Source organism: Eublepharis macularius, chromosome 9 (genome assembly GCF_028583425.1).
Source record: "Eublepharis macularius isolate TG4126 chromosome 9, MPM_Emac_v1.0, whole genome shotgun sequence".
Classification (NCBI taxonomy): domain Eukaryota; kingdom Metazoa; phylum Chordata; class Lepidosauria; order Squamata; family Eublepharidae; genus Eublepharis; species Eublepharis macularius.
In genome coordinates, this window is record NC_072798.1 from 82,017,540 (window position 1) to 82,030,517 (window position 12,978).

General features: G+C 43.0%; 1 protein-coding gene across 2 annotated transcripts in view; it reads right to left on the reverse strand.

Annotated features, from left to right (window-relative positions):
• The window catches only part of LOC129335940 (V-type proton ATPase subunit S1-like), a 97,427-nt gene that overhangs the window by 52,893 nt on the left and 31,556 nt on the right, over positions 1 to 12,978 (reverse strand). The window contains exons 4-5 of one of the 2 annotated variants that reach the window (XM_054988834.1): positions 1,852 to 2,045; positions 1,377 to 1,417 (exon numbers count right to left, since the gene is read on the reverse strand). In XM_054988834.1, the coding sequence (XP_054844809.1) occupies positions 1,377 to 1,417; positions 1,852 to 2,045 (235 nt within the window). Of the gene's footprint in view, positions 1 to 1,376; positions 1,421 to 1,851; positions 2,046 to 12,978 lie in introns of both variants that reach the window. The other variant, XM_054988833.1, reaches the window with a different exon arrangement.

The window sequence follows — 12,978 nt, forward strand, 5'->3', positions numbered from 1 at the left end:
CCCTCTAACCATAGCTCAAAAAGGTAAGGCCAGTTTGGTGTAGTGGTTAAGAGTAGAGATGGGCACAAACTGGAAAAAAACCGAACCATGCGGTTCATGGTTTGTCAAATTTCACAAATCATGAACCACGAACTTTCATGAACCTGCCCCTGATTTGCGAACCAGTTCGTTTGGTTCATGAAAACGTCATATCCAGGGCAGAAAACAATCATTTCCTGGTCAGCAGAAGGTCACTTCCGGGTCAGCAGAAGGTCTGTAGGAAGTCCATCCCCCATTGCCTAGGAAACTGATTGATTGGCACCAGGCTGTCTGCAGTCACGAACCAAAAAATGAACCAAATGAACCAGCCTAAAGTTTGTGGCGGTTCGTAAGAAATGGGATCTGATGAACTACGGTTCATGAATCACGAACCGGCCTGATTCGTGCTTAATTTTGGTTCATATTTTGGTTCGTGCCCATCTCTAGTTAAGAGCGGTAGGACTCTAATCTGGAGAACCAGGTTTGATTCCCCACTCCTCCGCTTGAAGCCAGCAGGGTGACCTTGGGTCAGTCACAGCTCTATCAGAGTTCTCTCAGCCTTGTTAAATGCTCTGAGTGGGCATTAAGTTGTCCTGAAGGGCAGTATATAAATTGAATATTGTTGTTGTTATAAAGGAGGGGGGGAAGAATACGTATAAAAAAATTTCCAGGACCCCAGATCATCCTGAGGTGCTAGGGAGCTGGATAAAGTGCAGCTGATGGATCTGTCTATTTCACCTCCCCTTCTGGAGGCGAAGAGGAAATTAACAAACTCTCTGAGGAGGGATCTTTGCTGCTCTGTAGAGAGGTGAAAATGACAGAGCTTTTGGCTCTTTCTTTTGGAAATACCTTCCAGCTAACATTGCATCTCTCTATACTTGAGCATTCTTGTGTAAGAGGCCTCGTGTAGAGAGACTCATTATCTACAAGAAAAGGAAGCTTACCCGTTAAACATCTCTAGCCCATATTTCATTAGCTGCTTAGTGCTTAGCCCATGTTTTCTTGGTTGATTGTTCTTTGTATGTGCATTGATAACGTCTCATGTTATATTCAACATGTGTGTGATGTGAATGTGTGACACAAAACCCCACGTTTATCCAAGTACTGATTCCCAGTTTCATTTGTAAAGTGAATGCACATTGGCTCTGTCTTACAAGCTGATGTACCCATGTACTGGCAGGATCTACATGCATTCACTGGAGCATGAGAACAGGGCTAGAGATTGCAAGGGAAGTCTTGTATTTGCATCTGCATTCATATTCGGTGCATATACTTACTAATTCATAGAAACCTCTTTCCACATGTAAAAACTCTCCCCAAATATTTATAGCAAAAAGTTACAAATGCACAGAACTTACCATTTTCCATGAGCGCCTTTAAAGTGGAAGGTTCATCTTTTCTACTGGGAACAAATGGAAGAAAAATTAAAATATAGCATATGAAGAAATACTGGAAATTACTACCTGCAATTTCAAAGGACTTTTATTTCAGGTCTATGCTTCATTCAGGATATAGTAAACTAACTTGATATAAAAATTAGGAAGGATTTCTTGTTTATCTCGAGAGCTGAGTATTTTATATGTAATATCTAAAAATGCTAGGAGTAATTTTAAAAAGACAGCCAGTTATTTGATTTGGAACTCGATTAGAAGAATTAGCAGCTTGGAAAATACAAAATGGAAACATCCAAGACACAAGATCATTGAAATGCCAACAAGTGTTTAGATTTTTCTGCAAGACTCAGAATGTTGTGGATCATTACTTCCATGTTTAAGAAGTGACCGCCATTTTGTGCATGCATGCAAGAGTCCTGATGTTTAGAGCACCTCCTACCTTGCGGTTGGTTGTAGCTTGATCACAAACAGATCGGGTTTGGATGCATTCACCATTAGATGTGACGTTTCAGTGCCATCTACATTCACCAAAGGCAAATTCAGTGTCTTCTGAAGGTACTCTGTTAGGTTAGCGACGGCCTGGCAGTCAACCGCTGACAAAACTAAAGAGGAGGAGGAATTCTTAAGAAGTCTCTGTAATAAGTACAACGAAAAGTTAATTATAATGGAGGGATTATTGTTTTTTATACTCTGCTAGGCTTGATTACAGTCTTTTATACTCTTCATTATTTCAAAAAAGTGTTCTTCTTGACATGCAATTTCGTTACCAAAACAATCCAGCAAATGATAATCAGTGAGTCTAACAAACATATTTAAATGTTTTCTTTTAAAAATTTTGGGAGGAAATTTAATCTTTGTGCGTGAAGTAAACTGAACCAGCAGATTGGCAATCAGCTCATGGTGTGATAAAAAAACTCAGTGCTCTGATAAAAGGCAAATACTGTTTTTAACAAGGGATGTTTGATTATTTCTAATGGTTCTGACCTACGATGATCCACGTCAAGCAACTTAAGGCAGCTCTATACATGTATGAGCAGGATAATTACCCCACCAACTGGTTACTTGCAGCATTTAGAGATTCTGCGGGGAGGGCAGAATACAAATATGATATAAATAAAATAAAATAATAATAAATAAATAATAGACAACATTTCACATCTCCCTTTCAATGGAATGCCTTGCAATGGAGTTGGTTCGCTGACTTAGCTGTAATCCAAATGGTAACTAAGCAAGGAATGCATGGAACAGATTAAGCTGCCTTATACGGAGCCAGACCAGTCCCTTCCTCGTGATACGCCAGGTGAATATACTTTTGCCTTCAGGCGGGTCTGTAGTGTAATAGATTATGTTATTGTCTCCCCAAATCTGAAATAATGGATTCTAGATTTTTTTGTGGGGGCATGTGATGATAGAGACCACCTTTCGTTAATTATTGTTCTATCTGGTAAAGATTTAATCTGTGTATCCTCTACACCTTCTCTTTCCTATGAAACTCTACCTACTTTCCGGAGAATCAAATGGTCCCTGCCAGGGCTTTTTTCCCAGCTGGAATGCAGTGGAACGGAGTTCCGGAACCTCTTGAAAATGTTCATGTGGCTGGTGGCCCCGCCCCCTGATCTCCAGACAGAGGGGAGTTTAGATTGCCATCTGTGCCACTCCAGCGGGGCCACCAGCCACATGACCATTTTGACCTAGGTCAATTTAAACTTTTAAAAACTCCCCCCTTGTTCCAGCTGATCCAAAGTGACGTAATTGGCCCTGGGAGCATGCATGCACTTTGCGCGTGCACATGTGGTACCAGGGGCACCACCTCCCGCCACGAGTTGCTCCCTGTGCTGGCAACCCACTGAGTTCCACCACCTCTTTTCCCCCCCAAAAAAGCCCTGGTCCCCACAAATAAAGACAGATATTGTCCAGTTAATACACTCTGGTGGGGTTAGTGAGACAACCTAACTACTAACTAATGCCATAAATTCTTTTGATGCACTTTCTGCTTATAACTGCTTGGTGGCCACTATTAATTGCCTATTGCAACAGCAATTTCTAGGCTCTCACAGCCCCTCCAGGAGAAACATTGACCCTTGGTTCGATAAAGAATGTCAGAGCTTAAAGTCCGAGTTACCATGATTATCTTAACAGTAAGGCTATCAATATACCCCAGGTGTACTTTCAATTAAAAAACCCAAATTCAAATCACTACAGCACATAAAAAGTGGCAATATACTATCAGCAGCTGGGACTCTTTAACTAAAGCATCTCTGTTGAAGAACAGCAAACAATTCTGGCTTCTAGTTGCTGGGGCACTTAGAGCTCTATACTTGCTCAGATTTGGACAGATCATTTTCTAAAAATTTTCTTTGATCCCTCCATTACTGTATCTGAGCATCAAGAAGAACTCCCGTCAGGGTTACCCAAATGGCTGTCAGTCTATGTGAAAGTAAAGGTTTAATAAAAATCTTGGAAGGCCCCAGGTCCAGATGGATTTCCTCCAGAATTATTTATAGACCTCCCAGACTAGTGCCTCCCCCCCCCCCCGCCACTCTTTTCACTATAATAGACAATACAGGGATTATGCCTGACTCATGGTCAAATGCTATCTTAGTCCCAATTTTTTAAAAAGGTGACTCTGGCTACCCAAGAAATTACCAGCTGATCAGCCTTCTCTCAGTAGTGGGCAAGCTTTATGCTAGGCATTCGCTATCCAAACTTATTTCCTGAGTTTCAAATCAAAACTTCTTGGAAACTGAACAGATTGGATTCTGTGAGGGCAAATCAACAGTAGACCAGCATATAACTGAAATGACCTCTTTTCTTTTTCTCAGTTAGTTTTAGCCTTTATCCCCCTTTTTTTTCTTGCCCCTTCTGGATAGATTGCTGCCACCAGGAATTATATTCCAAAATAACTTAAATTTCCCCTTTAATAATGTGCTCAAGCGTCAGGCTCCTTCGTGGTACTATGTGGCCCTGGAGAAAGGAACGGGATATAGGAATAACTCTGGGATTAAAAAAACAAACTAATTTTTTATTTTTACAAGAAGTGTATTGGTTTTAAGCTTGATGGTTTCAAAAAGTGTTATCTGTTCTTAACATTTCTTTTCATAGGCATCGACACTCAGATCTTCATAAACTTTCTCTCTGAGGCTGGACACACAGTTTGCCTGCTTCAGACATCAATTTCTCACTCATATACACATAAGACGTTCTCTCAGGCGCACACACAGTTTGCATCTCTTGCTCTGACTGAGAGCGGAACTACAAGTGACAAAAGGCACAGATTGGACACTTGTCAGCTTCCCTCAAGTTTTGATGGGAAATGTAGGCAGCTTGGTGGAATGTTGGACAAGTGACAGTTGAAAAGTCCATTGGACAGCAGTCGGAGAGCCAAGCTGCAAGGCCAGGATGCCTACATTTCCCATCAAAACTTGCGGGAAGCTGACAAGTGTCCAACCTGTGCCTTTTGTCACTTGTAGTTCCGCTCTGAATGTACTTTCACAAAAATACACAATTCAGGTTTTCACACAGGTTATCTTTCTCTCAGAAATGCTTAAACATGCTCAGGCTTCCACGCAGCTTGCCTGCTTTGCCCAAACTGAATCTTTTTTCTCCACTCAGTAACTGAAACAGCAGTTCACTCCGCCCACACTCTCAGTCATCAGCCAGTCATATTACTCACTCATCCCTCTCTTTCACCCCCATTCTGTCATGCCATTGATGTATTCTCTGAACTGATATATTGATCTGATCTGCTTACTTTATTGATCTACTGTATGATTTTATGCCATGCTCACTTTGTGCTTTGTAAGTAGCCACATACCAAGCCATTCTTGGTTTGCCTAAAAACGAAATTACTAATGCTGATTTCACAGAGAAAGTAACCAGCCTGTTATCTTTGAAAATATGCAGTGCTGGCCTTGCAGCTGGAACCAAAAATGTAACCATTTCCCAGGGGAGAGAGAAAGGCTTTGCTTTCTATGTAATCTTCTGCCATTTCTATCCAGACTAAGCTATTGTGTTCTCACACAACTTCTTAGATTTTTGCGCCTAAATGCAAACTGCTCCAAGGTAGGGGGGAATAGTACTCCCTATATCAATAGTGCCTTTGCTTGTGTATTTGTTCATGCCAACCTTTCCTACCTATGGATGTATCCATGAACTTAATGGATCTCTAAATCAAATCCTTTTCAACCAATGCACTGGAGTGCTTGCTGTGAGGGGTTTGAGGGTCTATCTGCCATGGACTGCTGTCCATCTGCCATCCATCTGCACCACACCAAGCATTTAAAGACACACACACACATTTGAAATCATTACAATAACCCTTGCCCATTTGGAAGGCAAATACAGCGGTGTCGAGGCGGGGAGGGGGACTATTTACTGCCTTTCTAGATTTAAAAGGGGCTTTTTACTCAATACCTAGGAACCTCCTGTGGGATAAGCTACATATGATGGGTATAGAAAAATGACTATAATTTCTTATTTGGAAAATATATTAATCTAACACCTGTCTAGTTAGACATGGGGGCTCAGATCAGTTAACATTTAAGATCCCCATAAATTGTAGAGTTAAGCAAGTCTGTATTCTGGCTCCTTATTTATTCAATCTATTTTTGAACGACCTAGATCCTACCCTACACGCCGTTGATGGTCACTTTCCTAAACTGAGCTCTCAAGTGGTCCCCTTATTGTATGCAGATGATGTGGTTGTATTATCCCACCCTCAAAAAGGTCTCAAGCAACTTACATTTATATCTTTTTGTGAGGCCAACTTGCTCTCCGTCAACTTTGAAAAAGCAAAAATTTTGGTGTTTTCGAGGTCTTGGAGGCACTTAACTTGATACATTAGAGCAAGTTAAATATTTCAAATACTTGGGAGTCCTCTTTCCGTATAATAACAAGTGGACAGCTCAGAGGAAATATGCATTAAAGCTGGCCAAAAGTAGTCTGTCCACGATTATTAGGTTTTCTTATGTGAAGAGAAACCAATTTGTCCCTGCAGCCGTGAAAGTTTTTAATGCCAAAGTGGTGTTCCCCAATTACTTTATGGCATCCCTAATTTGGATCAATTCGTTCAACTCCCATGTTGAGCAGATCCAAGCTATATTCTTGCAATGTACTCTTGGGGTTCCAAATTGCGGCGGCTATGAGGCCATGTGCCTGAAGACAGGGCAGGGTCTCCTGACGACTAGAGCTTGGCTCTCGACACTGAAATTCTGACTACGCCTCCATTACTGGGCAGGATCTAACAGCTATATCTCCCTAATGTTGTCGGACTCATTTTTCTCTAACTGATTTCATTTAATCTTGAGGAAAAGCCAGTCATGATGGTTGTTGTGGGTTTTCCGGGCTGTATTGCCATGGTCTTGGCATTGTAGTTCCTGATGTTTCGCCAGCAGCTGTGGCTGGCATCTTCAGAGGTGTAGCACCAAAAGACAGAGATCTCTCAGTGTCTTTTGGTGAGAGATCTCTGTCTTTTGGTGCTACACCTCTGAAGATGCCAGCCACAGCTGCTGGCGAAACGTCAGGAACTACAATGCCAAGACCACGGCAATACAGCCCGGAAAACCCACAACAACCATTGTTCTCCGGCCGTGAAAGCCTTCGACAATACAAAAGCCAGTCAGTTGGTATACCTCTGGACCCCCTCTTTATGCTAGATGAAACTCATGCATTTGATCCCTGAAACAGAAACTCCTCGACATTGAGAAACAAACTCTCTGACCCCTTCCAGACAAAGCTTGCTGTCCTCTTCAGTTCACTATAACATTGAGACAGCAGCTTCCCGCTACTTATTTCACACAGCTCACAGCCCCACATTTACGTCATGCCTTTATGTTAGCAAGATTAATTTCTTCCCGTACACAGTTCTTTATGAAAGGTTTGTGAAATTATCCTACCACGAAAGAACGTGCTCATGCAGTAACAGGGAACCAGACTCGATTGCTCATATTCTTCTCTGGTGTGATTTTCACATCCAGATACAGGAAGCCCTAATTAACCCTATTTTGCACAACAGGTGCAGGCTACCAGAAGTGAGTCATGTTTCCCTCCTTTTATCAGATCAGTGCCCCCATATTACCATCTCAGTAGCGAGATTTCTTCAGATTAGGAACTATAAGATCTAAGCTCTGGAGAGATGATTGATTTTGGATTCTATTTTGTATATTCAAATATTGATTTTGTCTAACTTTGTTTTATGCCAATAAAGGGACTGACTGACTGACCGTCTGACTGAGACCATTGGTTCATATGGTCCACTCTCATTTAGATTGGCAATGGCTCATTCAAAGAACAGTCTTTACAAGCACCTTCTATCTGGGAGTCTTTTACCTGGAAATACCAGGAATTAAACTGGGGAACTTCCTTGACACTGAGCCAAGTCTTTCCCCAATATTGTGATTATGCTAGATGTATTTATTATTTATTTATTACTTTGATTTATAAACTGCCCATCCTCAGTGGCTCTGGGCAGTGAACATCAGTTAAAATCAATAAAAACAAAAAACCCAATAATTCTAAAATCAACATACAATAAACAATAATAAAATAAATTAACCAAATACATTAAGGTGCAATGGTGGGGAGAACCCCCCACCCCAAAGGTGGGAGGCCAACATGGCACTGCCCCTTTCAACCACCAAATGCCTGGTGGAACAGCTCTGTCTTACAGGCCCGGCGGAATGATAATATGTCCCACTGGGCCCTGGTCTCCATTGACAGAGCGTTCGACCAGGCTGGGGCCAGGACTGAAAAGGCCCTGGCCCTGGTTGAAGCGAGGAGGGCTTCCTTAGGGCCGGGGACCACCAGTAAACATTTATCTGCTGATCGAAGCGGTCTCTGGGGAACATACAGGGAGAGGCAATCCCGAAGATATGCCGGTCCCAACCCGCTCAAGGCTTGAAAGGTAAGAACCAACACCTTGAACCTGATTCGGAATTCAACCAGAAGCCAGTGCAGCTGGCGCAGGACAGGTGTGATATGTGACTGGTAGGATATACCAGTCAGGACTCGTGCCACCGCATTCTGGACCAGTTGTAGTTTCCAGATCAGGCCCAGGGGTAGCCCAGTGTAGAGTGAGTTACAGTAATCTAGCCTGGAGGTGACTGTTTCATGGGTCACTGTAGCCAGGTCCTGGGGCGTCAGGTAGGGGGCAAGTTGCCTGATCTGACAAAGATGGAAAAATGCAGACTTGGCAACCGCCGTGACCTGGGCCTCCATCGATAGGGAGGCATCCAGGAGCACACCCAGACTCTTCACCACTGGCAAAGTTGCCAGTGGTGTCCTATCCAGGGCAGGGAGCTGGATCCCAACATCTGGCAGCCCCTGTCTCAGCTGCAGGACCTCCATCTTCACTGGGTTCAATTTCAGCCTGCTCTGTTTCAACCATGTCATCGCAGCCTCCAGAGCTCTGGCCAGATTGTCTGGGGCCGTGTCTGGCCGGCTGTCCATCAACAGAAAAAGCTGGGTATCATCCGCGTATTGATGACAGCCCAGCCCAAACCTCCGCACCAACTGGGCGAGGGGGCGCATGTAGATGTTAAATAACATTGGGGAGAGTATCGCCCCTTGCGGAACCCCACACACCAAGGGGTGAGGGGGCGATAGATCTCCCCAGAGCGCCACCCTCTGTCCCCGACCCTGGAGAAAGGAGACCAGCCATTGTAAGGCTGTCTCCCTAATCCCCACGTCGGCGAGGTGGCTGGCCAACAAGTCGTAGTCGACCGTGTCAAATGCTGCTGTGAGATCAAGTAACACAAGCAGAGCCGACCCGCCTCGATCCAGATGCCTGCGAAGGTCATCTGTGAGGGCAACCAAGATCGTCTCCATCCCATGGCCAGGACGGAAGCCGGACTGGAATAGGTCCAGGACTACAGCATCATTCAGGAATTCTTGCAGTTGTAGCAAGAATGTAGCAACTGAATGTTGCAACTGAATGTAGCAACTGAGTTTCTTCTCCAGTATCCTCTTTCATATAGCAGTCAATTATATAGACATTGGCTCCAATTACTGGGCCTTGCTGGCCTCCTACCTTGTGTGACAGCCCCCATAGCTACTGTTTTTAGATGGCTAAAGGGGGGGGAATAATTTGGCCGTGATTCATTAATTGCCCTTCTACCTTTCCTCCCACAATTTGAATGGTGACTTTTCTTATTAAATTCCCAAGTTGCCTAATCATATCTAGCTGACTACCTCATGCTTCCTTATCATTCTGTTAAAACTTTTGCATAAGATCAGTTCACCCTTCCATTTTTTCCCTGGTGCCTTTAGGAAGCACACAGTTGCCACCCAGTTTATTATACCAACGAAAACCTAATGCCCTCCCAAATGAAACTGCTTAGCTTCAATCATACGCTACAAAAGTACAGCTCTCCACTCATACATATTTTAAAACTATCTTGAAAGGTGTTGTCAGCAATGATGAAGCTGTTCTGATTCAGACGATCAGGCAGCCAGGCTGACAATACACAAGATGCACCAGCCAAGAATGCTGCTCTCGCTTTAGAGATCCATGCGTTTTGCTTATGAGTTTGATAAGCCAACACATCTTCTCTAAGGAATTTATTTATTTGATTTAAAACATTGCTATACTGTCTTCCCACCCAAATAGAGTCCTCCAACATTGAAAACTTTTAAAATAAAGTATATATGCAATAAAAACATATAAATGCACATAACACCAAAAACCAGGGAGAAGGCTAATAACAGTTACTGGGGGTATGCGGAAGGAGAAGACAGCAATAGAGGGAGACAGATGAATCTCTTTGGGGAGGGAGTTCCAAAGTTTTGACACCATGACCAAGAAGTCTCTTTTTTCGGTCGCCACCTGTCCGGCTTCAGATGGTAAGGCACCTGAAGCGGGGCATCCAAAGATGACAGGAGTGGATGGGTAGGTTCATGTGAGAGAAAGTGCTTCTTAAGATATGCTGGTCCCCAGGGCTTTTTTTCAGTTGGAATGCGGTGGAACGGAGTTCCAGCACCTCTTGAAAATGGTCACATGACTGGTGGCCCCGCCCCCAATCTCCAGACAGAGGGGAGTTTAGATTGCCCTCCGTGCTGCTGGCGGCGTGGAAGGCAATCTAAACTCCCTTCTGTCTGGAGATCAGGGGGCGGGGCCACCGGTCATGTGACCATTTTTGCCAGCGGCGATTTAAACTGTAAAAAACTCCCCCCTTGTTTCAGCTGACCCAAAGCGATATCATTGTGCAGTCCTGGGAGCTGAGTTCCACCACCTCTTTCCCCATAAAAAAAGCCCTGCTGGTCCCAAACCATATAGGGATTTATAAGTCAATACCACCTTGAATTAGAGCTGGATCAGTTTGTGCTGGATCAATTTATTGTAATATAGAAGTACATTTGGAAAAGTCATATTCTGGATTCATCTGAATACGAAAAATTCCAATTAAAGCAGCATGTAGGCTAATACATTAAACCATTCCTAGGCTGCCAAATGACAAAAAGTATGAACATCAGAATTAAACACGAAGTTGTAGAGATTCTTGTGCAAAGATGCTGCCTTGGTTCATAGTGTAACAACCACCAGTATATATATATTTCATTTAAGATCAATGTCTGTTCTGTCTAGTTTCCTAACATTAACAGTTTGTTGCACACCATCTCTTAGCTGTTAAAGTTGCTAGATTTCTCCCTCTACTCTTGCTTCCTTTCCTCTGGCTGCTAGCACTTCCTTGACCTTTTCATATCTCATTTTGATTGCTCAGATATTTCCGTACTGCCTGAGCTCCCCTTAGGACGCTGATTTCAAAGGAAGAAACTACGTGAACCATTTTATCAGCTTCCTCAGGTAGGTCAATTAACAGGCTAAGAACGGCAACACTACAGAGATGACAACAGGGGGAAATTCTGGGTGTGATTCAAACAGTCAAGCCACTCCTATCAAATGAACAGGGGAGCAAAGGTGGAGAACAGCTTTTTTGCCAGTCAAAGAAGATCTGGGCTGAGCTTCTGTTCCTTCTCCTTTGCAGGTAGCAACACGAGCTTTTGGCAAGCTTGTTGTCTGTGGCTCTGTGAGAGCCAAACTATTGAATGTTGAAACATCATGCTGCACGTGTTTCAGCTTGCCTGTTTGATTCCAGTTACACTTTTACATTTATTTTGGAAACTGCTTTGAGTCCCCCGATGAAGAGAAAAGCAGGGTACAAATGACTATGCAAGCAAAACAAACATAGGGCCATACAGCAGACCATTTTGAGACTCAAAGAGACATGGGATGGAATAATTGGCTGATTGTCCTATGTGAACTGTCAGAGATCCTTGGCTTGTTGGAATAGTAGACATTTGGAATAGTTCAGGAGGGAACGGGGCTGTAGTTTATTCTACTGTTTATTTTATTTATTATCTTGCTATTACTGCATTGTCTCCTACTTTTGTAATTCCATATATTGCATTGTTTATGATATCTCATATCTGATAGATTTTTGTACTGATTTCTAATTTTGTAATCCTAGTCCTATTGTACTGTTTATTGGATGTCTCAGGGCCAAGCTACAAGTGACGAATGACACTTGAACGGCAAGTGTATTTCTCCCTGTTCACTTGCCCTCCACTCAATCCACTTGCCAGGCAAGTGTCTTTCGTCATGTGTAGCTTGGCCCTATTGTATATAAATTTATAAGCCCCCCCCCCCGCATGATAACATATTTATAGTCTGCTTTTCTCACCGAGACTTAATATAGGATATACAGTGTACATTGATGCAATTAATACTATGAGATATATATTAAGCAATGCAATAAGACTAGGGTTACTGAAACTGGAAAACAAAGCATGGAGTATTATGCACAATATGCTCTAAAATGCAGAGAATGGTAATACATATGTAGAAAATAAAGCAGTGAGAACAGAACAATACATTCACCATTTTGTTATATTGCATTGTTTCATATTGTGCAATCTGCCTTGAGCCTTGGCAAGAAAAGCAGACTATATAAAGTAAACCAATAAATAAAATTGTTTGGCCACGTCAGAGTACAGTGGCTGCATGGTATAGTAGTAGCATGGAGGGAGAAAGAGGCATTGATTCCTATGAAAAACACCCCCAGAGTCTCTCTCTGGAGAGGTGGAATTGACAGAGCCTTCAGGGAGGCGAAGTTGAAATTAACAAACCCTCTGAGGCAAGATCTCTGCCGGCTCTGTCTTTTTAAACTACGCTTCCTGAATCCTGACTAACATTGTATCTCACTACACTTGATGAACATGCGTCAAAGCGTGTAGAGACTCAATCTGCTGTCCATACTTGGAGGACCAGGATTGTGTCCAATTATTGTCACCCAGTTCCAGAAAAGGTGATACCCATAACTGATCTGAATATGCATCTTCGTCACAGCGGTCATCTGATCACCACTAGACCAGGGGGATGCATCTTCTGCTGTAGGTAAGACCTATAACCATGTAAAGCACATGCACCCTAAGCTACATTCCTGCCTGTGCCTCACTGCTTTACACATCAGGAAGCCATTTAAAGGACCTGAATAACATGATCATTATCTATAAAGCTGATCCATTAGCGTCATTTGTTAAAAGTAAATCAAAGAACCATCTGTTTCCTCTC